At 51.6% G+C, this 23,550-nt stretch overlaps 1 protein-coding gene and 8 pseudogenes across 9 annotated transcripts; 4 read left to right on the forward strand and 5 right to left on the reverse strand.

Annotated features, from left to right (window-relative positions):
- Positions 1–2,935: 2,935 nt before the first annotated feature.
- Positions 2,936–3,661, forward strand: LOC308230451 (uncharacterized protein; the record flags this gene model as incomplete). Its single annotated transcript, XM_080635180.1, has 1 exon — positions 2,936–3,661. One exon carries the CDS (start codon positions 2,936–2,938, stop codon positions 3,659–3,661), a length of 726 nt encoding a protein of 241 aa, XP_080491306.1.
- A 1,166-nt stretch (positions 3,662–4,827) lies between these two features.
- LOC308230466 (scale keratin pseudogene) lies at positions 4,828–5,193 on the reverse strand (annotated as a pseudogene). Its single transcript has one exon. The product of its transcript is annotated as a scale keratin pseudogene (transcript).
- A 4,092-nt stretch (positions 5,194–9,285) lies between these two features.
- Positions 9,286–9,651, reverse strand: LOC308230478 (scale keratin pseudogene; annotated as a pseudogene). Its single transcript has one exon. The product of its transcript is annotated as a scale keratin pseudogene (transcript).
- Positions 9,652–11,250: 1,599 nt separating this feature from the next.
- On the forward strand, positions 11,251–11,616 carry LOC308230469 (scale keratin pseudogene; annotated as a pseudogene). The gene has a single exon. The product of its transcript is annotated as a scale keratin pseudogene (transcript).
- Positions 11,617–14,027: 2,411 nt separating this feature from the next.
- On the reverse strand, positions 14,028–14,393 carry LOC308230467 (scale keratin pseudogene; annotated as a pseudogene). Its single transcript has one exon. The product of its transcript is annotated as a scale keratin pseudogene (transcript).
- A 1,606-nt stretch (positions 14,394–15,999) lies between these two features.
- LOC308230465 (scale keratin pseudogene) lies at positions 16,000–16,365 on the forward strand (annotated as a pseudogene). Its single transcript has one exon. The product of its transcript is annotated as a scale keratin pseudogene (transcript).
- A 1,748-nt stretch (positions 16,366–18,113) lies between these two features.
- On the reverse strand, positions 18,114–18,479 carry LOC308230470 (scale keratin pseudogene; annotated as a pseudogene). The gene has a single exon. The product of its transcript is annotated as a scale keratin pseudogene (transcript).
- A 1,599-nt stretch (positions 18,480–20,078) lies between these two features.
- LOC308230471 (scale keratin pseudogene) lies at positions 20,079–20,444 on the forward strand (annotated as a pseudogene). Its single transcript has one exon. The product of its transcript is annotated as a scale keratin pseudogene (transcript).
- A 2,411-nt stretch (positions 20,445–22,855) lies between these two features.
- On the reverse strand, positions 22,856–23,221 carry LOC308230468 (scale keratin pseudogene; annotated as a pseudogene). The gene has a single exon. The product of its transcript is annotated as a scale keratin pseudogene (transcript).
- Between the last annotated feature and the right edge of the window lie 329 nt (positions 23,222–23,550).

The following is a 23,550-nucleotide window of genomic DNA, read 5'->3' on the forward strand; positions in this document are numbered from 1 at the left end:
AGTTGTGGGCACTGGTCTGGTGAATGATGACATCTTTCAGACATCTAATACCCAGCACCAGCACTGGGCCTCTGCTGTTTTTAGGGTCGATGAGTAAGTATCATTTAAAGTCATTTGTCTTTTAGTAATAGTGCCATTTAAGTGAATTCTGTGAAAAGCTGGATAAAAAGAGGGAGGGGGTAATAGAAAGAGGGTGAATTTCAGGTATCTACATCCGGTTTAGAAACATGGGGTTTTAAACATCTGCATTTGCAGATCAAATACCAGTAATTGCTTGTGAATTATAAGGTGGATTCCATTGTTACTTTTAATGCTGTCTTTGGAATGTCATTGAGACAATGACACTTCAGTGATATTCCTGATCCTCCTAGGAATGATAAGAGGCTTTACAAACACCTACTAAAAATTCACGTTTGATGTGTTGTACCATGATTATACACAACATGCAATGATCAGCATTCAAATCTTGTGCAAGAGCATCAATCTGGGGATGTGTGAATGAAGTGATATGTCGTTAGGTACAGCTTCATTAGAGGTGAGAGCAAGTGATCTGGAGAGTCTAAGAGTAGAGATTTTAGAACATCGATCTATCTGATCCCTTGTTTTTCAGAACATGGAATAATAGCCAGTTAAGCCTGAAAATTCAGATAATTGTTATTTTTTCCTCAACAGAATTGAAGGCAATAGACATCTCAGGCATAGTAGCAAAATACTGGCTTGGGAGGTGAAGCTACTAGCTACAGTTGGTAGCACTGACATACCATAATCTCCCCAAACTTATTCACACTTAGTAAAAGTATTACTGCTCACTGATTTGAATGAAAATCACATCATTGCTAGTAGTGAAGTTATAAATCACGGTCTGATTGGGGAATCAAAATCATTGGCTGGCATATTTTTAAATGATGCTATTTCATAACCAGGGCACTTCTAAATCTTACCTTTCTTCATTGAATATGATAATAACAGAAATTGCAAGCACTAACTATTAACGAGTATTTGTGAAGCAGTTTAAAGTCATTATCTTCCAGGTGCCTCATTATAATCAGCAAATCCTGATGACACTTCAAAGGCATAACTATCTTACAATTTAGAGGTAATTTATAGCGTACCTTTTGCAATATTGTAAAATTAGAAAACAACAGATTTGCAAATAACTGTATGATGCCACAGACTTATTAAAATATATCCCTTTTTACTACTATTTTATTCATTTCCCACTTCTTAAGGGGTCAGGACTTTGGGGAATGAGGAGAAAATTAGGATTGCTTTGAAATGTATTTCTAACAGAACTTCTAGAAGTCGAGATTTCAAATGAAATTTTGACATGTTTGGTTGTAACTTAGAAACAAAGTCTGGCTCTTTCAGTAAGGTCTTTTCTGCTTCTTTGGAGATGTTACTTAGGCTGGCCATTCCTCTGTTGACCTAGTCTCATCTGAATTGTCTCAAAACTTGAGAGAAGGATGTTAGAAAAGTTTTCATGGACTGATGGGTTATAGGTAACACCTCTAGTGATGATGGAACTGCATAGAATCATAGCATCAATTAGGCTGGAAAAGACCTTTAAGATCATCAAGTCCAACCATTACCCCGGGAGTGCCAAGACCACCATTAAACCATGTCACTGATGGCCATCATTCCCCTGTACCATTTGGTAGGTGGAGTAAATCAGGCACAGACCTCACTGCCTACGTTAATTACAGGGAAAATGAAAAGCTTAGACCACCAGCTAAAAACTTTGCCAGGTCTTCTGCTTTCATGCTGTTACTAGCAATAGTGATATCCCGTCAGGAGTGAGCCTGTATCATGTCAACTCTTTGCTCTGCTGTGTAACAGCATTTGTGGATCCCCGCAAGGAGATCAACTTGTGTCATCTGCAAGTCCGCTCCAAGAAGTTGTGTCCTCTCAGGGCCACACATGTAGCTTGTGAGGTGACCTTCACCTGGTTTGTGCACGGGGCAACATAAAGGATTCCACACCATGTAAGCACTCCCTGGAACATTAAAATTGGACTAACGTGATGCATGATTCTTGTTCCGGCTTCCACTTGATGATTGCATGGCAACCCTTGAGCTTCAAGTTCCCAAAATCCCCTAAAATGACAATCAGAGGTAAATGATTGTATCAGCAGTTGTATCACACCCACACTAATATTTGGGAGGGACAGTGCTGAGATGACAAAATTAGAGCTCCCACTATCATGTTTTGTAACAGATTAGGACCAGAGGCACAAAGGCTGGCTTAAAGAAGGGTATAAAATCTTGTATCACCCACAGCCTTCTATCCAGTTCTCCTGTCTCAGTCTCAGCAGTGAACGAGGTAAGTGTGACTTCACTCATTCTTTCTACTACTATTAGCATTTACTTTGACAATGTTTTTGTCACAGAGTTGATTCCTGCATGTGTTTTCTCAGACTTAGATCCTTTGTTTCCTCTGAAAACATGTCTTTGTCCAGATGCAGCATCAGGAGTCACAGCATTAGGATAGGAAATAGTTCCCAAGCTATAGAAATACTTGGGGTGACTTACACATCATGAAGTCTGAATTCATACATATAGTCAACAAGCCTTTTCTCCTATTCCTGTGGGCTTCTTTTTCACTGGTTCTTATACTTCGTAGGCACACCCTTGCCTGTCCAAGTTTCTACAGACAGATCTGTCCATCCAATTTATCCAGTACTGAATTTCTCTTTCATATTGCATTGTTCCAAAGGTGATCATGATGAGATGAAAGAAAGGATAAAGGTAGAGTTGGTACAAGAATGAGTTTAATTTTTTTAGCATGCATAAATGTATCTGTTTACCTGTTAACTTCTGATATTTCAAACACTGAATCATTGCTTAAAAATATTGGTTAATCTCCTCCCACCCAGTTCTAGTATTTGTTCATTTACCTTAAAACTCCTTACTGCAGACTCAGAGCCAACAGCAGAAGGATGTCTTACTACAGTGAGTCCTGCCGACCCTGCGAGGTGACCTGCCCTCAGCCCATTGCCGAGAGCTACAATGAGCCCTGTGTGCAGCAATGTCCCAACTCCAGAGCAGTGATCTTCCCCCCACCAGCTGTGGTGACACTGCCGGGCCCCATACTCAGCTCTTTTCCTCAGGAGAGTGTTGTGGGATCATCAGGTCCAGCCCTGTTGGGGAGGTCCTTTAGTTCCCAAAGCTCCGGGGGCTATGGCGGCTCCCTGGGTCTGGGGAGCTATGGAGGCTCCTTGGGCTATGGGGGCTCCCAAGGCTATGGGAGCTCCCTGGGCTTGGGGGGCTATGGGGGCTCCTTTGGTCTGGGGGGCTACGGAGGCTCCCTGGGCTTGAGGGGTTATGGAGGTTCCCGGGGCTACGGGAGCTCCTTTGGTTTGGGGGGCTATGGTAGCTCCCTGGGCTATGGGGGCTTCCGGGGCTGTGGGGGCTCCTCTGGTATGGGTGGCTATGGGGGCTCCTTTGGCTTGGGAGGCTATGGAGGCTCACTTGGGTATGGCCATTCCCTAGGTTATGGAGCTGACTTGGGCTACGGGGGCTCCCTGGGCTATGGGGGTCAATACGGGTCCAGTGGCTTTGGCAGTTGTGGGAGGTCCTACAGCTCTGGCTTCTCCTCCTGTGGCACTGGCATTACCTCCCAGAGGTGGGGCAGGTCCCGCCGTGGGAGCTGCGGGGCTTTCTAAAGTCCACAGAATGGAACCCAGAACCAGCAATAACCCTGAAGCAAGGATCATGTCACCAGGATGTGGAGCAAGAGCCATGGGGACCAGCAGCATGCGTCAGCTGCCCTGGCATGGGACTTGAGGGGGCTGTGTGTGCCCAGCAGCCCACTGCCCTGTGCCATGGTGTGCCTTGGCTGCATGACTGAGCCCCAGTATCTCCTACATCCTTCTATCACTTCGGCTGTCCCGTGGGTCCTGCACACAGTGCTGGTACCAGAGCGTGATACCTGCATCACACTTGTATTCCCCTTGTATTGCCTTGATTCTCTGTGAATGGCTGATTTCTCTTTAGCATTAAATCTCTGTGGTGTTGCATAAGAACCTCTCTAGTTTTCATTTGATCCTCAGCCTGCTCCAGGAGGAATATTCACTCTTCTACTCGGAATGCCATAGAAGTGACAATTTTCCTGTGATAAGGGGGAGTTTCTTTCCTCAGCAGTAGATACTTTGTTATTTGAAATTCATTCCTAGTCCTCATAAAAACTGCACACAGGTTTTGTGCAGTTTTCTTTGAGGGGATGGTTTCCTGAGCCATTTTCAGTAGATGGTGTGATAGGCTGTGTACTGGGATTGAGCAATGAGTTTGCAGACTCTGCTATCCTTGGTAGAAGAGCTCAAATAAATGATGAAGAAAATACGAGGGTTTTTCTTAGATCTAAATGTTCTTGTTCCCATGAACCAACAGTAGCCAAGGGAACAGCGGGAGTGCCCCATGAAAGGTAGGACTGGGATTTCTGCATTTGTCTGCCAGTGATGAGGGTGTTAACCTGATACTAAAAGCTGAACTTCACAAACCGTAAGACTGTTGACAAAGCCACACTAAAAGATGGGTTAAGCAGAAAGATGATTGAATTATGCAGCAGAACTTTAATCAGAATGAAAGTTACAGGAAAACAACATAAACCTCTCCTTCATTGAAAAACAAATATCCTCAACCAGCATAAAATCAGAACCAAGATAGAAATAATGCAGATCATTAATCCAAAGGAAAAGGACATTAACACTTTCAGGAGATTAACCACAGATGCTCCTGCTACTGTTAGCAGGGCCTACAGGTGCTGTGGAGGAACTGGGTGTATTGGGATGAGGAGTATGGGCTGCAGAGCCTGGGGGCTTTTCAGGTTGGTCTAGCAGGGCCCACGGGCGTCCCACAGCCTCTGGCTGTAGCGGGGCAGAGCCAAAGGGCTGCAGGCGGAAGGAGCGTAGGGTCTGCCAAAGGTGCAGAGGCCCCCCGAGGCCTGAGTGGCCCCGGCACCGTAGAGGCCTCCCAGCCCCAGGTTGCCCCCAAAGGCGGGTGCTCCGGAGGAGCCCACCACGGCTTGCTGGGGGAAGGAGCTGAGGATGGGGCCGGGGAAGGTGACAACCACAGGCGGTGGCTGGATGAAGGCTGAAGAGTCGGGACACTGGCGGGCGCACAGCTCGTTGCAGCTCTCAGCGATGGGCTGGGGGACGGCCACGCTGGTTCTTGGTGGGCACAGGTCGTAGGAAGACATCTTGGTGTGGGGTGGAAATTGGAAATCGAAAAGACTAAAAAAAGGCAGAAGATTTATGAGATAAATTTCAAAATGCTGATGTGAAATTGCTATGATGTGCTTTTGTGTGCTATAGTATGTATTTTATATTCAGCCTTGATCAACTTTCTTAACACTAGCTGAGCACCTGGATCCAAATTTTCTGGCTGTATAAAGACCTCCCCAGCAATGACCATACACCACTGAAGGATCTTTTTTCTGCGCTTACGTGGATGTGTATTACACTTCCTGCAAACATGCACACTGAAAAACAGTGTAAGAACTTCAGTCACATCTACCACAGAGTTCCCAAAGTGGGGAAACAGAGTCAAGTTAAATGTGGCTTTGCTTGAAGTAGGGGGGTTTATTTTTATCTCCCAGAAAGATGCTGAACACAGATGAAAACATGGCTATCCTACACATTTAGCTTAAATTTTATGAAGTACTAAAATAATAATCTGAAATGATATTTTCAGCTGTGATTTTTAGCTTTCTAGTTACTTAGAACACTCAAATATATTTCTCAGAGTTTCTGCACTCACACCCTGTTTCCCAAATCCTGCATTTATTACTCTTCCCACCAAAAGTCTGGACAAAAACTTTGTAATACTCATAGAAATCTTCTTCTACTACTCTTATACACATTCTGATTAAATAAATAGAAATAGACTGAAAAATCATACTTACGAATCTCAGGAGGCTGAAGAAGCCCAAAGATGTGTGTGGATGAACTCTTGGACTACAGCTTATATAGAGTTTCTCAGCATTCCAATGGGGTTTGAATCTTCCATGGTGCTGGGGTTTGCATCTGGCTGCCTAACAGGAATTGTTTAGGAGCTCTGAGTGATGAAAGTTTTGTGTTTGCATGGTTATGATTTTATTCAAACTCTCGCATCGTGTGATGTCCATGTTACACCATCTTGATTTCTTTAATCTTGGGTCTTAATTGGTTAGAGTTGTAATTCCTTGTATCATTATGATGACTTCACTGGAATTGCCACGTGCGTTAAGCTGACTCCACATGTTACTTCTTCCTTTACAAAGTTGTCATAAGCTTGTCTGCTTGGAGATTTTGTAAGACTTATCTTTGGCTGACATGTACATTTTTCCTTAACAGTCCTTTAATCTATCTCGTAAATTAATTGGAGACAGAGTGCAGCTTCTCCTAGGATTACCCAGGATTTTGTCTTTTCTATCCCTAACTTAAATAGACTTCATTGATCTAAGCTGTATTTAAAGTAGTCACAAACATCAGTAGAGATCATACAATACCCATGACAATTCCCCAAAAGCTTTCCATAGACAGAAACAGTCTTTTGAATGGCAACTTAATCCTATGTAAAAGTATTTTTGTTTCACTAGAAGAGGTTAAGTGGGAATTGAAATTCAGCTTTAAAAGAAAGAGCTCATGGTTCTGCTGACTGTAATTTGAGCCAAGAAGTCAAAGAAATCACCATCTAGATATGTATGAGGCCCATGATCCACCAAAACAAGTAGAATTTTGAGGACAAATCAAAGAAACAGATAGAGTTTTTGTTAGATGTCGTGAGTGTCAGCTCTTATCAAATATGTTCTGGAGCTTCTTGGGGAAAAAGTTATTTGGAATGATTTCACAAACAATCATAAGCTGGTGTTTCACAAACAATCATAAGCTGGTGTTCAACACCATGAATATTTTCTATGGGGTTCATGTATGAAAATGTGTGAGTGATTTAGATGCTTCACTGTTACACAATCACATTTACTCTAATGTACAGGAAACAAGACAGTGCATGCCATTACTTTAATGAGATCATTAGAATTGTGCCATTAGAAGTCATGGGTCAACATTAATGTAGCTCTTTCATTAAAAATTCACCTTTCAACATTCTGAATCAAATCCTCTGTTAGTATAAGTTACCACATTTGCTGTGTTATGTCAGCATTTTGAACTATACTTTCCAGAAAAAAATTCTACATACATTGTGATTATTTACACTTTTTCTGTGCTTTTTCAGAGGACAGTCAGTATCTTTTATCCAACTTTTAATGTCTTGCACATGTCCAAGGCATTTTACAGACCCTTCTCATTGTCATACCAGTGAAATTCCCCAGAGCTGAAATATCTTAATACCTGCGATGATTAAGGTGCATACTTCTTGCTGTGATACAGCTTCACCCTGATATTTTCGTTTTCTCTTCAAGAGATAAAGGAATTGTGTTTAGGTTGTAGGTTTTGTTCTGACATGTATTGTTGTACTTTGGGAAGAGTTGTGGCTGGGAAGGTAGGTGGAAACAATAGCTGGCTAAAGTGGCTGTTTCCCCAACAAAAATTATCCTGCATTTACTGCAGGGGAAGACAAAAAAAACACTTTCCAGGCATAGAAAGTGAATTACTGCCATCCACATCTCCCAGCCTAGGGGTGAATTCCTTGCCTAGATTCACATTTTACCACAAAGTCTGCAAGTCAGAGCAAGTTGTGTCTCACTACTCTCTCAGGGCAACAAACTCTCTCCACATCAAAGGTCTCTAGTTTCTCTTGCCACCTGGTAGCATTATTCTGTATTTAATAACATTGTGATTTAAATGCTCTGTCAATTACAAAATGTCTTTGGGGGTTCCCGTGGGAAAAAAATGCTTATTGCAGATTTTCTCTAACCTCTCCGGAACAAAGTATAAAAAAGCGCTTTAGAAGCACTGACTAATGATTTATGCATGCTGGTTTGTTGTTGTAATGAGATTTGTGTTCCCAATAGTGATTATTATCATCAGTCTAAACAGGGAGATGCTCTTAATCATGTCACTTCATTAATCAGATTGTGGCTCCTAGTTGCTGGGGCTGGCCAGCTCTGTCCCTACCCTGCTTTCCCCTTTGTGTCACCCATGGCAGTGTGCTCCTTTCACAGAGTGTCTACAGCTGTCTTGAGCAAGAGCTTCATAGACTGTGATAAAAACCTCCTGATCTTTCCAGTATCTCTCTAGACCTTTAAGCAATCAGAAAGGGTGAGATTGGATGTTAAAGACAAGAGATGAGGAGAGTTTAAAGGTCATATTTTCAAAATGAATACTAATTTTTGCATATTAGAGACAGGAGTATTTCATTGGTCTGGAGATCTGTTACTGTTCTAAAGTACTCTTAAAACTAAGCAAGTGTGACAAATTTTATCATAGGCGAGAAGGTGGAATGTATTTTCATGGAAGATGAAGAAAGTGAAGGTTTATGTGTAATAGTAACATAATCAACCAAAGAAAATTCATGATTTATTTTAAATTATATTGATAATCATATGATAATGAAGGTCAACTACACAGAATAGACAACAACCAAAAAATCATGCAGGTAAGGTGCAGGAGATGATGTTAGAAGATAAAGAAAAATATTGAGAGAGAGAAAATACATACAGTATGGAAAAGATGGAAACAGCTATTCTCGATCCTTAATTCTGTTGCTCTCTACTAAATGTGTACTAACATGGCCATGAATGACTAGTACAGATCAAAAATATAAATCATAGAAAATCTGTAAAAAATGGGAATGTAAAACATAATTGGAAGGAAATAGACAATATGGACTAAAGCATGGAAGCAGAATATCTTCTGTGCAATAGCCAGGTATAAAATCAGCTGAATCCTCAAAAAATATTTAGAATAAGAAAAGATTATAAAAACACACTGAAAATGTGATGCATAAAGGATTTATTGAAAAAAAAAGCTGTAAAATCAGACTGATAAAACAAAAAATAGGAGGACAAGAAGAATAAAAACCAAAAGAAAAAGTGCAGGTGAACATTTCTACTCTTAACAGTTGTCAAGTTAAAAATTCAACCAAAGCTAACAAATTACAATATTTTACACAGGTTCATGCCACAAATTATAAAGATAATGACAAAGCAAAAGACACCTGAAAATATAGCACATTGAAAATACAGAAAAGAGCATAATAGGGAAAAGATGTGTGAAACTTGAGTGAAACAAAAAATTGAACACAGAAAAATAAGTGTTCATAGAAAAGATTAATAGTTGCAACACTGGGCATAACTAGCTTCTACAAAGTACTTCCATTACTGACAAGTACAAAGGCTATAGCAGTTGCTCTAACAGGACCCACAGGAGTTCCACAGCCTCTGGCTGTAGAGGGGCAGAGCCAAAGGGCTGCAGGCGGAAGGAGCGTAGGGTCTGCCAAAGGTGCAGAGGCCCCCCGAGGCCTGAGTGGCCCCGGCACCGTAGAGGCCTCCCAGCCCCAGGTTGCCCCCAAAGGCGGGTGCTCCGGAGGAGCCCACCACGGCTTGCTGGGGGAAGGAGCTGAGGATGGGGCCGGGGAAGGTGACAACCACAGGCGGTGGCTGGATGAAGGCTGAAGAGTCGGGACACTGGCGGGCGCACAGCTCGTTGCAGCTCTCAGCGATGGGCTGGGGGACGGCCACGCTGGTCCTTGGTGGGCACAGGTCGTAGGAAGACATCTTGGTGCGAGAGAGCTGAGCCTGCAATACAAGGCATCAAGGATGGGTGTCATGAGTGAGGGCCAAAACACCTCCTCCCGTTAGGTGCCCTTTTCCTAAACCAGTCCTGGGGCTGGAGGGATGACAGCCACTGCCTAACCTCACTGCCCACTGCTTTCCACGCAGATCCCCTCAGGGCCCTACACTCACAAATAGAGGCCACACAACCCCTTTGCCAGAGCCTGTGCTGATCGTGGCTCTGCATGTCCTGGCCATGCAGCTCCTTTTTCCCTCCTCCTGACTTGGATGAGGGCGCTCTGGCCATTGCTGCCTGCTGCCAGCATCTCGGTTGATGTCAGAGCTCTCCTGGCCAGGGAAGCCCTCTCCGGCCTTGGCCGCAGGAGGCAGAGCCCAGCAGGCACCCACCTACCCTTTTCCTGAGCAGAGCAAGGCAGGAGCGGTGGATGCCAGCGCTCAGCCTGGGCAGTGCTTTTATGCCTGGCTGGTGAGGGCGGGGAGCAGCGGCCGCGCTGGGGGCACGTGGCTCATGGCGGCCAATTCCCGGCCTCCTCCCTGCGTGGTGCGGGGCTGTTTTGCTGATGCCGGTTCCTCGCCAGCCCCAACCCGCTCTATCAGCCACAGCAATTACCCTGCTTGGCCGCTTGTCAGCTGCCACCTCACGGGTCAAATTGTCCCCACTGGCTTTTCATTATCTCCATGTGTTAGAGGGCACGCGGTGTGACAAAGGCTGACTGCAAGTGCCGTGCGTGCCATGGCTCTTCCTCAGGGGCTTGGTCTCAGGACATCCTCAGGCGTTCTTTGCAGAGCCACTGGGCAGATGAGGGCGCTGAGCAAGAATTTGCTTTGTCAAGGCCTCCCGCACGCCAGTGACAGTGTGATGTGCTCCCAGCGTCCATTATCTGCAGAAGCGTGAGGTGATGAAATGCCAAATCCAAGGCATTCCTGTTGGCATCTGCCTGCTCAGCACTGTGTATCGCTGCCTGCTCAAACCAAAGGAGAGGGCTCCCATATGCCTGCAGGCACTGGCCATTGACCTCTGCCAATCTGGGCCAGCAAGAGTCCCCACGCTCTTCTTTCCTCAGGTAAGTGGTGTAAAGAGCACAGATCCCCACTCGGGCCCACGCATAAAGGGATGTGTCCAGCCCTGCCCCGGCACTGAGAGATCCTTGATGGTGTCTGGGGAGCTTTGGAGGAACATTATTGTGTGGGGGAGATGCTAGCTCTCATGTAGGCCACAGAGCAGAATGGGGAGGGAAGGAAGCCTGGAAGTAGCATGTGCTGTTCAGCAAGGGGATGCTGACTCAGGGAGGGGCAGGAGCCAGACAGCCCCGTCATCATGGGCGCGAAGGTGGTTCCGCCTCTGCAGATTGGTCCAGGCCGCTCCGAGCCGTGGCAAGGCCGGTATAAAAGCTGTGCCTCTGCCAGTCTCTCCCAACCACCTCTCTGGTTGCCTTCTCCTCGGGGAACAGGGTAAGTCTGTGGAAGCTTGTCCTCCTGGCCCCGTGCACCAGCCCCAAGCCGTCCATCTTGGGAGTTACCCCTTGCTGCTCTCTTGCAACCTGTGACTTCTTGCAGAGCACCATCCCGTCGCACACCAAGATGTCTTCCTACGACCTGTGCCCACCAAGGACCAGCGTGGCCGTCCCCCAGCCCATCGCTGAGAGCTGCAACGAGCTGTGCGCCCGCCAGTGTCCCGACTCTTCAGCCTTCATCCAGCCACCGCCTGTGGTTGTCACCTTCCCCGGCCCCATCCTCAGCTCCTTCCCCCAGCAAGCCGTGGTGGGCTCCTCCGGAGCACCCGCCTTTGGGGGCAACCTGGGGCTGGGAGGCCTCTACGGTGCCGGGGCCACTCAGGCCTCGGGGGGCCTCTGCACCTTTGGCAGACCCTACGCTCCTTCCGCCTGCAGCCCTTTGGCTCTGCCCCGCTACAGCCAGAGGCTGTGGGACACCCGTGGGTCCTGCTAGAGCCAGGTCAATGCCACCATACCTCTGCTGGGGTGAAATGGCTTGCACAGGGTACTGAGGAGTGCTGAGCATCCTCATCTCCAGCCAAGGCCTTGGTAGCTGGCAACGTGGCACTCCCTCCGCTCATCCCTGCTCTCTTCTGCCCTCTGCTCTCCTCCCGTTTCCTCTCTCTTCTGAGTTGTCACACGGAGCAGGATCTGCACCCATGAGGCCCTGAGGGGCTGATGGCCAAGTCCTGGGGATCTGAAATGCTTCAGCAAGGCAGTATGCTGCGCTTGAAGCCTTGCTCTGGAGACAATGCCTCTGCTTCCTCCAAGAAGTGGCCATCAGGCTCTCTGGGATTTGCCCTCTGGTTCTGTGACAGTCTTTCCTGCCCCTCTGGGCACAATAAAGTTTTCCTGCATCTAAGGTTTGTCTCCCTCCCTTCTTCTCCCAGCTGGGGAGACCATGGAGGTGGCTCTCAGGCAACTGTGGGAGGGCAAATGCTGGTCCTGAGATGCCCAGGTCAGGTGAGGGTGGGTGCTGTTGGGTCATTGAACATTCAGGCAGGATGGAGAAAGGCTTGTGGTGGGTCTTGCAGGAGCTGGAGAGAGGGCAGATACTTAGACAGGTTCAGGCAGTGCTCTTACGCCTGCTCTTCACCGCCTGGGAGTGGCACCAGCTGCAACAGGTCGCGATGCTCTGCAGAAGCAATACAGCGTTTCCAGGCATCTGCACAGAGGAGACTTGGCAACAGAGAGTATTAAACCCTGGGCCAGCCACGTGGCATGGGTTGTGAAGAGCAGTTTGTCAGGAAAGGCCCTGGGGGTGCCCAGGGACACCAACAGGAGCAGGATCCAGAAACATGCCTTGGCCAAAAGCATTCAGCTGTATCCTGTGCCATAAACATTACATGTGGCGGAGTCCTGCTTTTCTGGAGATGGCTGAACATCTGCTGTCAACGGCAAGTCTAGAACAAATTCCTTGTTTGCTTTGCTTGCCTGTATCGCGTTTGCTTCCCTTATGGAGGTGTCTTTTCCTCATCCCGTGAGTTTCCTCAATTTTAGACCTCCAATTCTCAGTCCATCCCAGCGGGGAGGTTGTGAGCGAGCTGCTCTGTGGTGTTTAGTGGCCAGCTCGGATGAAAGCACGAAAATGATGGCAGGACAGAGAGAAACTGTCCTGTGGTGAGGGCATCAGAGAGCTGGGTTAACTACTGCTCATACAGAGGATGCTCACGGGGTCTAATCAGTGTGCACACAGGTCTGAAGTTAAGCTGTCGAGAAGCTGGAGCCAGGCTCTTTTCAGAGATGTCCAGTGCCAGGACTACAAGAAATGGAATCCAGGGAAACCTTGACTTCCCAAGACGGTTTTTTCACCGTGAGGATGAGCAAGTACTGGAAGAGGTTGTCGTGGATCTTGTGGAGTCTCTGTGCTTGGAGATGGACAACAGCCCCTGGACATGTTGCTGGGCAGCCAGCTCCAGGTGATCTTGCTTGAGGCAGCAGCATGACAAGATGCCTTCCTTGCAAAGGCTGCTCCCACTCTCATCAAGCTGTGATTCCTGTGATTTAGTGTGTGCATCAGGGAAAGAAGTTGGTGCAAACATGTTGGTCTGTGCTGGGAGTTAGCGAGAGAAAAAGATAAGGAAGGGGAAGAAGAGGGAATAAGCAGAAGTGTAAGGGAAGGAAGAAGAGGCAAGGGGTTGAATAAGGCAGGAGGGAACAAAAGAGAGCAGGAGAAAAGGGATAGGCATAGCAAAGAGGAAGTGGAGGCCTCCCCTCTGCTATTTCCCGCAGAGCATCAAGGAGAGCCAAGGAGGCACACAGGGCTGGAGCCACTGCAGACATTGCCCCTGCCCGCCTCTAGTCCCTGGTGGAGAGGCAGTGATGCACAAGGAGGCTGGAGGTCTGCAGACGCCTTAGGGCTGCATGTCCCACTGGCAAGGGAGCAAGCGCCTTCAGCCTGGGCTCCTGGAGCTCAACTGTGGGGCCGTGTGTGTCCAGAGCTCCCCAAAAGCAGCTAAGCCTGGCTTTGTTGCTGCCGGGGCTGGGAGACTACCATGGTTTGGCTGGCAGGGCCCTGAGCAGAACCCGGGAAGCCTGTAGCCCAGGCTGAGCAATGACAGAAAAGTGCAGAGGCAGACATTGGATGCAGACTTGTTTTATTGCAGGGGAAAAAGACACATAAGGCAGAAGTCAGAAGGTTTTCCTTCACAATTTCCGGAGAGGTGTTCCTTCAAACTTCTCCCAGTTGGAGGCTGCTTTAGAGACAAGGAAGTTCCTTGTGGGATTCTGGTGGAATAAAACATCTGAGCACAGGCAGGAGCAAGGAGGAAGAGAAGTGTCATGGAGAGAGGGAAAGCCTGGTAATAAAAAGGGGAGGCCTAAGGGTGAGGTGTCCTGGGAACTCCGGGGAATGTGGGGCTGGCTCTAGCAGGACCCACAGGAGTTCCACAGCCTCTGGCTGTAGCGGGGCAGAGCCAAAGGGCTGCAGGCGGAAGGAGCGTAGGGTCTGCCAAAGGTGCAGAGGCCCCCCGAGGCCTGAGTGGCCCCGGCACCGTAGAGGCCTCCCAGCCCCAGGTTGCCCCCAAAGGCGGGTGCTCCGGAGGAGCCCACCACGGCTTGCTGGGGGAAGGAGCTGAGGATGGGGCCGGGGAAGGTGACAACCACAGGCGGTGGCTGGATGAAGGCTGAAGAGTCGGGACACTGGCGGGCGCACAGCTCGTTGCAGCTCTCAGCGATGGGCTGGGGGACGGCCACGCTGGTTCTTGGTGGGCACAGGTCGTAGGAAGACATCTTGGTGCAAGAGAGCTGAGCCTGCAATGCCAAGGATGGGTGTCATGAGTGAGGGCTTGATTCCCCCCAATCCAGAAGTGCTGTTTTTTTCCTCATGCTGCCCTGGAGCTACAGGGGCCAGAACCACTGCCTTGCCTGCACTGCCCAACGCTTGTCTTTGGCCCATCCATTCCCCATCTACGCCCTACTCTTCACTCACAGTCAAAACATTCCCTTCCCCAGAGCCTGTGCTGATCCTGGCTCTCATGTCCTCGCCTAGCGGTTCCATCCTCCCTCCTTCCGCCATCATTTAGGGCTATCTGGCCACCCCAGCCTGCTGCCAGCATGGCCACTGTGCCAGAGCTCTCCTGGATAGGGAGTCCGTCGCCGGCCTCAGACACGGGAGGCAGAGCCCAGCAGGCACCCACCTACCCTTTTCCTGAGCAGAGCAAGGCAGGAGCGGTGGATGCCAGCGCTCAGCCTGGGCAGTGCTTTTATGCCTGGCTGGTGAGGGCGGGGAGCAGCGGCCGCGCTGGGGGCACGTGGCTCATGGCGGCCAATTCCCGGCCTCCTCCCTGCGTGGTGCGGGGCTGTTTTGCTGATGCCGGTTCCTCGCCAGCCCCAACCCGCTCTATCAGCCACAGCAATTACCCTGCTTGGCCGCTTGTCAGCTGCCACCTCACGGGTCAAATTGTCCCCACTGGCTTTTCATTATCTCCATGTGTTAGAGGGCACGCGGTGTGACAAAGGCTGACTGCAAGTGCCGTGCGTGCCATGGCTCTTCCTCAGGGGCTTGGTCTCAGGACATCCTCAGGCGTTCTTTGCAGAGCCACTGGACAGACCACACTGCTTTCACTGGGCAAGAATTACCCTTTCAATGGCTTCCCCTATATGAGCAGCTCTGTGACGTGCAGCCTATGTCCATTATCTACAGAGACGAGAGGTTACGAAATGCCATATCAAAGGCACTCCTGTTGTGCACTGCCTGCTCAGCACTGTGAACAACTCTCCAGCTAAAGGGGAGCTAGCTTCCATGTGCCTATGGGCGCTGACCTTCAGCCTCTCTAATGCTGGGGCAGAAAGAGCCATCGGACTTTTCTTTCCTGAGGTACATGGTGTAAGGAGCACAGATCCCCACTCGGGCCCACGCATCACGGGATATGGCCAGCCCTGCCCCAGCACTGTGAGGGACTTTACAGTGTGTGCGGTGCTGGGGAGGCACAGGGTTATGTGACGGAGATGCTAGCTGTCATGTAGGCCACAGAGCAGAATGGGGAGGGGAGGAAACCTGGAAGTAGCATGTGCTGTTCTGGCAAGGGGATGCTGACTCAGGGAGGGGCAGGAGCCAGACAGCCCCGTCATCATGGGCGCGAAGGTGGTTCCGCCTCTGCAGATTGGCCCAAGTGGTGCTGAGCCGTGGCAAGGATAGTATAAAAGCTGAGCCTCTGCCAGTTTCTTCCAACCACCTCTCTGGTCGCCTTCTCCTCGTGGAAACAGGGTGAGTCTGAGAGTGCTCTGTCTCGTAGCAACCTGCTCCAGCCCTGGCCTCTCCATCTTTTGTGCTCCACCCTTTTGATCTCTTACAACTCCTTTCTTCTTGCAGAGCACCATCCCATCGCACACCAAGATGTCTTCCTACGACCTGTGCCCACCAAGAACCAGCGTGGCCGTCCCCCAGCCCATCGCTGAGAGCTGCAACGAGCTGTGCGCCCGCCAGTGTCCCGACTCTTCAGCCTTCATCCAGCCACCGCCTGTGGTTGTCACCTTCCCCGGCCCCATCCTCAGCTCCTTCCCCCAGCAAGCCGTGGTGGGCTCCTCCGGAGCACCCGCCTTTGGGGGCAACCTGGGGCTGGGAGGCCTCTACGGTGCCGGGGCCACTCAGGCCTCGGGGGGCCTCTGCACCTTTGGCAGACCCTACGCTCCTTCCGCCTGCAGCCCTTTGGCTCTGCCCCGCTACAGCCAGAGGCTGTGGGACACCCGTGGGCCCTGCTAGAGCCAGGCCATCCGCATCATCAGCCCCGCAGGGGTGAAATGGCGTGCACGGGGTACTGAGGAGTGCTGAGCATCCTCATCTCCAGCCAAGGCCTGGGCAGCCAGCTATGTTGCATGCCTTCTGCTTATCACTCTCATCTTCTCCTACCCTCTGCTTTTCTCACCATCCCTCTCTTCTCAGTTGTCACAGAGGACTGACCCTGCACCCAAATTCCCTTTGGGGCTGGTGAGCTAAGTTCTACAAATCTGGAATATCGAGCCAAGGGGGCATGCAGAGCCAAAAGCCTTGCTCTGGAAAAGATGCCTCTGCTGCCCCAAAGATGTGGCGGCCAGTCTCTCTTGGATTTGCTCACCGACCCTATGACAGTCTTTCCTGCCCCTCTATGAACAATAAAGTTTACCCGCATCTAAGGTTTGTCTCCCTCCCTTCTTCTCCCAGCTGGGGAGACCATGGAGGTGGTTACCAGGCAACCGTAGGAGGGCAAATGCTGGTCCTGAGATGCCCCAGTTATGGGAGGGTGGGTGGTGTTGGGTCTTGAGCCATGCAGGAAGATGTAGAAAGGATTTTGGTGGGGCTTCAGCTGCCGGGGAAAAGACAGAGATCAGGACAGGCTCTTGCAGCGCCCCTGTGCCTGCTCTTCACTGCCTGGGAGTGGCACCATATCTGACAGGTTTCGAAGCTGTGCTGCAGAAATACAGCCATGCTCTTTTCAGAGATTCCCGGTGCCAGGCCTAGAGTAAATGGGCTCCAGCAAAAAGAAGGAGGCTCTACCTCAACGTCCCAAGCCTTTTTATCATCATGAGAATAAGGAATTGCTGGCAGAAGTTGTTCAAGATCTTGTGGAGTCTTTGTGCTTGCAGATGCACAAAAGCCCCTGGAAATGGCGCTGGGCAGCCGGCTCCACATGATCCTGCTTGAAGTAACAGCATGACAAAATGCCCTCCCTGCAAAGGCTGCTCTCACTGTCACCAAACTGTGATCCCTGTGATTTTGTGTGCACAGCAGGGAACCATGGAGCAGTGAGCATGCTGGTCTGTGTTGGGAGTTAGCAAGGGAAAAAGAGAAGGAAAGGGAGAAAGAAGAGGAAATAGGCTAACGTGTGAGAAGAGGAAGTAGAAGAAAGGTGTTAAGTTAGGAGGAGGGAATGGAACAGAGGAGAAAGAAAGGGACCAGCGTAGGGAAGAGGAAGGGGAAGCCTCCCCTTTACTTTCTCCCACAGAGCCTCAAGCAGAGGTGGGGAGGCACACAGGGCTGGAGCCACTGCAAGCATTGCCTCAGGCTTCCTCCAGTCCCTGGTGCAGACCCACTGACGCACAAGGAGTCTGGAGGTCTACAGATGCCCTAGGGCTGCATGTCCCACTGGCAGGGGAGCAAGGGCCTTCAGCCAGGGCCCACAGAGCGCAGCTGTGGGGCCGTGTGTGTCCAGAGCTTCCCAGGCTGTACTGTGCCCCAAGGGCACCTCAGCCTGGCTGTGCTGCTAGGGCTGGGAGACTGCCGTGGCCTGCCAGCCACGGCCCGGATCAGGATAGGCTGGGCAGTGACAGACAGGCGCAGAAACAGGCATTGGATGCAGGCTTGTTTTATTGAACTGGAAAACAACACGTAAGGCAGAAGCAGACAGATTTTTCTTCTGGGTTCAAAGAAAGGTGTTCCTTCAGGCTTCTCTCAGCAGGAGAAAGGTAGAGGAAGTAAGAGAGGAGGGCTAAGGCTGAGGTGTCCAAAAAACTCTCAGGTATTTGGGGATAGCTCTAGCAGGGCCCACGGGTGTCCCACAGCCTCTGGCTGTAGCGGGGCAGAGCCAAAGGGCTGCAGGCGGAAGGAGCGTAGGGTCTGCCAAAGGTGCAGAGGCCCCCCGAGGCCTGAGTGGCCCCGGCACCGTAGAGGCCTCCCAGCCCCAGGTTGCCCCCAAAGGCGGGTGCTCCGGAGGAGCCCACCACGGCTTGCTGGGGGAAGGAGCTGAGGATGGGGCCGGGGAAGGTGACAACCACAGGCGGTGGCTGGATGAAGGCTGAAGAGTCGGGACACTGGCGGGCGCACAGCTCGTTGCAGCTCTCAGCGATGGGCTGGGGGACGGCCACGCTGGTCCTTGGTGGGCACAGGTCGTAGGAAGACATCTTGGTGTGCGACGGGATGGTGCTCTGCAAGAAGTCACAGGTTGCAAGAGAGCAGCAAGGGGTAACTCCCAAGATGGACGGCTTGGGGCTGGTGCACGGGGCCAGGAGGACAAGCTTCCACAGACTTACCCTGTTCCCCGAGGAGAAGGCAACCAGAGAGGTGGTTGGGAGAGACTGGCAGAGGCACAGCTTTTATACCGGCCTTGCCACGGCTCGGAGCGGCCTGGACCAATCTGCAGAGGCGGAACCACCTTCGCGCCCATGATGACGGGGCTGTCTGGCTCCTGCCCCTCCCTGAGTCAGCATCCCCTTGCTGAACAGCACATGCTACTTCCAGGCTTCCTTCCCTCCCCATTCTGCTCTGTGGCCTACATGAGAGCTAGCATCTCCCCCACACAATAATGTTCCTCCAAAGCTCCCCAGACACCATCAAGGATCTCTCAGTGCCGGGGCAGGGCTGGACACATCCCTTTATGCGTGGGCCCGAGTGGGGATCTGTGCTCTTTACACCACTTACCTGAGGAAAGAAGAGCGTGGGGACTCTTGCTGGCCCAGATTGGCAGAGGTCAATGGCCAGTGCCTGCAGGCATATGGGAGCCCTCTCCTTTGGTTTGAGCAGGCAGCGATACACAGTGCTGAGCAGGCAGATGCCAACAGGAATGCCTTGGATTTGGCATTTCATCACCTCACGCTTCTGCAGATAATGGACGCTGGGAGCACATCACACTGTCACTGGCGTGCGGGAGGCCTTGACAAAGCAAATTCTTGCTCAGCGCCCTCATCTGCCCAGTGGCTCTGCAAAGAACGCCTGAGGATGTCCTGAGACCAAGCCCCTGAGGAAGAGCCATGGCACGCACGGCACTTGCAGTCAGCCTTTGTCACACCGCGTGCCCTCTAACACATGGAGATAATGAAAAGCCAGTGGGGACAATTTGACCCGTGAGGTGGCAGCTGACAAGCGGCCAAGCAGGGTAATTGCTGTGGCTGATAGAGCGGGTTGGGGCTGGCGAGGAACCGGCATCAGCAAAACAGCCCCGCACCACGCAGGGAGGAGGCCGGGAATTGGCCGCCATGAGCCACGTGCCCCCAGCGCGGCCGCTGCTCCCCGCCCTCACCAGCCAGGCATAAAAGCACTGCCCAGGCTGAGCGCTGGCATCCACCGCTCCTGCCTTGCTCTGCTCAGGAAAAGGGTAGGTGGGTGCCTGCTGGGCTCTGCCTCCTGCGGCCAAGGCCGGAGAGGGCTTCCCTGGCCAGGAGAGCTCTGACATCAACCGAGATGCTGGCAGCAGGCAGCAATGGCCAGAGCGCCCTCATCCAAGTCAGGAGGAGGGAAAAAGGAGCTGCATGGCCAGGACATGCAGAGCCACGATCAGCACAGGCTCTGGCAAAGGGGTTGTGTGGCCTCTATTTGTGAGTGTAGGGCCCTGAGGGGATCTGCGTGGAAAGCAGTGGGCAGTGAGGTTAGGCAGTGGCTGTCATCCCTCCAGCCCCAGGACTGGTTTAGGAAAAGGGCACCTAACGGGAGGAGGTGTTTTGGCCCTCACTCATGACACCCATCCTTGATGCCTTGTATTGCAGGCTCAGCTCTCTCGCACCAAGATGTCTTCCTACGACCTGTGCCCACCAAGGACCAGCGTGGCCGTCCCCCAGCCCATCGCTGAGAGCTGCAACGAGCTGTGCGCCCGCCAGTGTCCCGACTCTTCAGCCTTCATCCAGCCACCGCCTGTGGTTGTCACCTTCCCCGGCCCCATCCTCAGCTCCTTCCCCCAGCAAGCCGTGGTGGGCTCCTCCGGAGCACCCGCCTTTGGGGGCAACCTGGGGCTGGGAGGCCTCTACGGTGCCGGGGCCACTCAGGTCTCGGGGGGCCTCTGCACCTTTGGCAGACCCTACGCTCCTTCCGCCTGCAGCCCTTTGGCTCTGCCCCGCTACAGCCAGAGGCTGTGGGACACCCGTGGGTCCTGCTAGAGCCAGGTCAATGCCACCATACCTCTGCTGGGGTGAAATGGCTTGCACAGGGTACTGAGGAGTGCTGAGCATCCTCATCTCCAGCCAAGGCCTTGGTAGCTGGCAACGTGGCACTCCCTCCGCTCATCCCTGCTCTCTTCTGCCCTCTGCTCTCCTCCCGTTTCCTCTCTCTTCTGAGTTGTCACACGGAGCAGGATCTGCACCCATGAGGCCCTGAGGGGCTGATGGCCAAGTCCTGGGGATCTGAAATGCTTCAGCAAGGCAGTATGCTGCGCTTGAAGCCTTGCTCTGGAGACAATGCCTCTGCTTCCTCCAAGAAGTGGCCATCAGGCTCTCTGGGATTTGCCCTCTGGTTCTGTGACAGTCTTTCCTGCCCCTCTGGGCACAATAAAGTTTTCCTGCATCTAAGGTTTGTCTCCCTCCCTTCTTCTCCCAGCTGGGGAGACCATGGAGGTGGCTCTCAGGCAACTGTGGGAGGGCAAATGCTGGTCCTGAGATGCCCAGGTCAGGTGAGGGTGGGTGCTGTTGGGTCATTGAACATTCAGGCAGGATGGAGAAAGGCTTGTGGTGGGTCTTGCAGGAGCTGGAGAGAGGGCAGATACTTAGACAGGTTCAGGCAGTGCTCTTACGCCTGCTCTTCACCGCCTGGGAGTGACACCAGCTGCAACAGGTCGCGATGCTCTGCAGAAGCAATACAGCGTTTCCAGGCATCTGCACAGAGGAGACTTGGCAACAGAGAGTATTAAACCCTGGGCCAGCCACGTGGCATGGGTTGTGAAGAGCAGTTTGTCAGGAAAGGCCCTGGGGGTGCCCAGGGACACCAACAGGAGCAGGATCCAGAAACATGCCTTGGCCAAAAGCATTCAGCTGTATCCTGTGCCATAAACATTACATGTGGCGGAGTCCTGCTTTTCTGGAGATGGCTGAACATCTGCTGTCAACGGCAAGTCTAGAACAAATTCCTTGTTTGCTTTGCTTGCCTGTATCGCGTTTGCTTCCCTTATGGAGGTGTCTTTTCCTCATCCCGTGAGTTTCCTCAATTTTAGACCTCCAATTCTCAGTCCATCCCAGCGGGGAGGTTGTGAGCGAGCTGCTCTGTGGTGTTTAGTGGCCAGCTCGGATGAAAGCACGAAAATGATGGCAGGACAGAGAGAAACTGTCCTGTGGTGAGGGCATCAGAGAGCTGGGTTAACTACTGCTCATACAGAGGATGCTCACGGGGTCTAATCAGTGTGCACACAGGTCTGAAGTTAAGCTGTCGAGAAGCTGGAGCCAGGCTCTTTTCAGAGATGTCCAGTGCCAGGACTACAAGAAATGGAATCCAGGGAAACCTTGACTTCCCAAGACGGTTTTTTCACCGTGAGGATGAGCAAGTACTGGAAGAGGTTGTCGTGGATCTTGTGGAGTCTCTGTGCTTGGAGATGGACAACAACCCCTGGACATGTTGCTGGGCAGCCAGCTCCAGGTGATCTTGCTTGAGGCAGCAGCCTGACAAGATGCCTTCCTTGCAAAGGCTGCTCCCACTCTCATCAAGCTGTGATTCCTGTGATTTAGTGTGTGCATCAGGGAAAGAAGTTGGTGCAAACATGTTGGTCTGTGCTGGGAGTTAGCGAGAGAAAAAGATAAGGAAGGGGAAGAAGAGGGAATAAGCAGAAGTGTAAGGGAAGGAAGAAGAGGCAAGGGGTTGAATAAGGCAGGAGGGAACAAAAGAGAGCAGGAGAAAAGGGATAGGCATAGCAAAGAGGAAGTGGAGGCCTCCCCTCTGCTATTTCCCGCAGAGCATCAAGGAGAGCCAAGGAGGCACACAGGGCTGGAGCCACTGCAGACATTGCCCCTGCCCGCCTCTAGTCCCTGGTGGAGAGGCAGTGATGCACAAGGAGGCTGGAGGTCTGCAGACGCCTTAGGGCTGCATGTCCCACTGGCAAGGGAGCAAGCGCCTTCAGCCTGGGCTCCTGGAGCTCAACTGTGGGGCCGTGTGTGTCCAGAGCTCCCCAAAAGCAGCTAAGCCTGGCTTTGTTGCTGCCGGGGCTGGGAGACTACCATGGTTTGGCTGGCAGGGCCCAGAGCAGGACCCGGGAAGCCTGTAGCCCAGGCTGAGCAATGACAGAAAAGTGCAGAGGCAGACATTGGATGCAGACTTGTTTTATTGCAGGGGAAAAAGACACATAAGGCAGAAGTCAGAAGGTTTTCCTTCACAATTTCCGGAGAGGTGTTCCTTCAAACTTCTCCCAGTTGGAGGCTGCTTTAGAGACAAGGAAGTTCCTTGTGGGATTCTGGTGGAATAAAACATCTGAGCACAGGCAGGAGCAAGGAGGAAGAGAAGTGTCATGGAGAGAGGGAAAGCCTGGTAATAAAAAGGGGAGGCCTAAGGGTGAGGTGTCCTGGGAACTCCGGGGAATGTGGGGCTGGCTCTAGCAGGACCCACAGGAGTTCCACAGCCTCTGGCTGTAGCGGGGCAGAGCCAAAGGGCTGCAGGCGGAAGGAGCGTAGGGTCTGCCAAAGGTGCAGAGGCCCCCCGAGGCCTGAGTGGCCCCGGCACCGTAGAGGCCTCCCAGCCCCAGGTTGCCCCCAAAGGCGGGTGCTCCGGAGGAGCCCACCACGGCTTGCTGGGGGAAGGAGCTGAGGATGGGGCCGGGGAAGGTGACAACCACAGGCGGTGGCTGGATGAAGGCTGAAGAGTCGGGACACTGGCGGGCGCACAGCTCGTTGCAGCTCTCAGCGATGGGCTGGGGGACGGCCACGCTGGTTCTTGGTGGGCACAGGTCGTAGGAAGACATCTTGGTGCAAGAGAGCTGAGCCTGCAATGCCAAGGATGGGTGTCATGAGTGAGGGCTTGATTCCCCCCAATCCAGAAGTGCTGTTTTTTTCCTCATGCTGCCCTGGAGCTACAGGGGCCAGAACCACTGCCTTGCCTGCACTGCCCAACGCTTGTCTTTGGCCCATCCATTCCCCATCTACGCCCTACTCTTCACTCACAGTCAAAACATTCCCTTCCCCAGAGCCTGTGCTGATCCTGGCTCTCATGTCCTCGCCTAGCGGTTCCATCCTCCCTCCTTCCGCCATCATTTAGGGCTATCTGGCCACCCCAGCCTGCTGCCAGCTTGGC

Source organism: Psittacula echo (assembly GCF_963264785.1).
Source record: "Psittacula echo genome assembly, chromosome: 26".
Lineage (NCBI taxonomy): Eukaryota > Metazoa > Chordata > Aves > Psittaciformes > Psittacidae > Psittacula > Psittacula echo.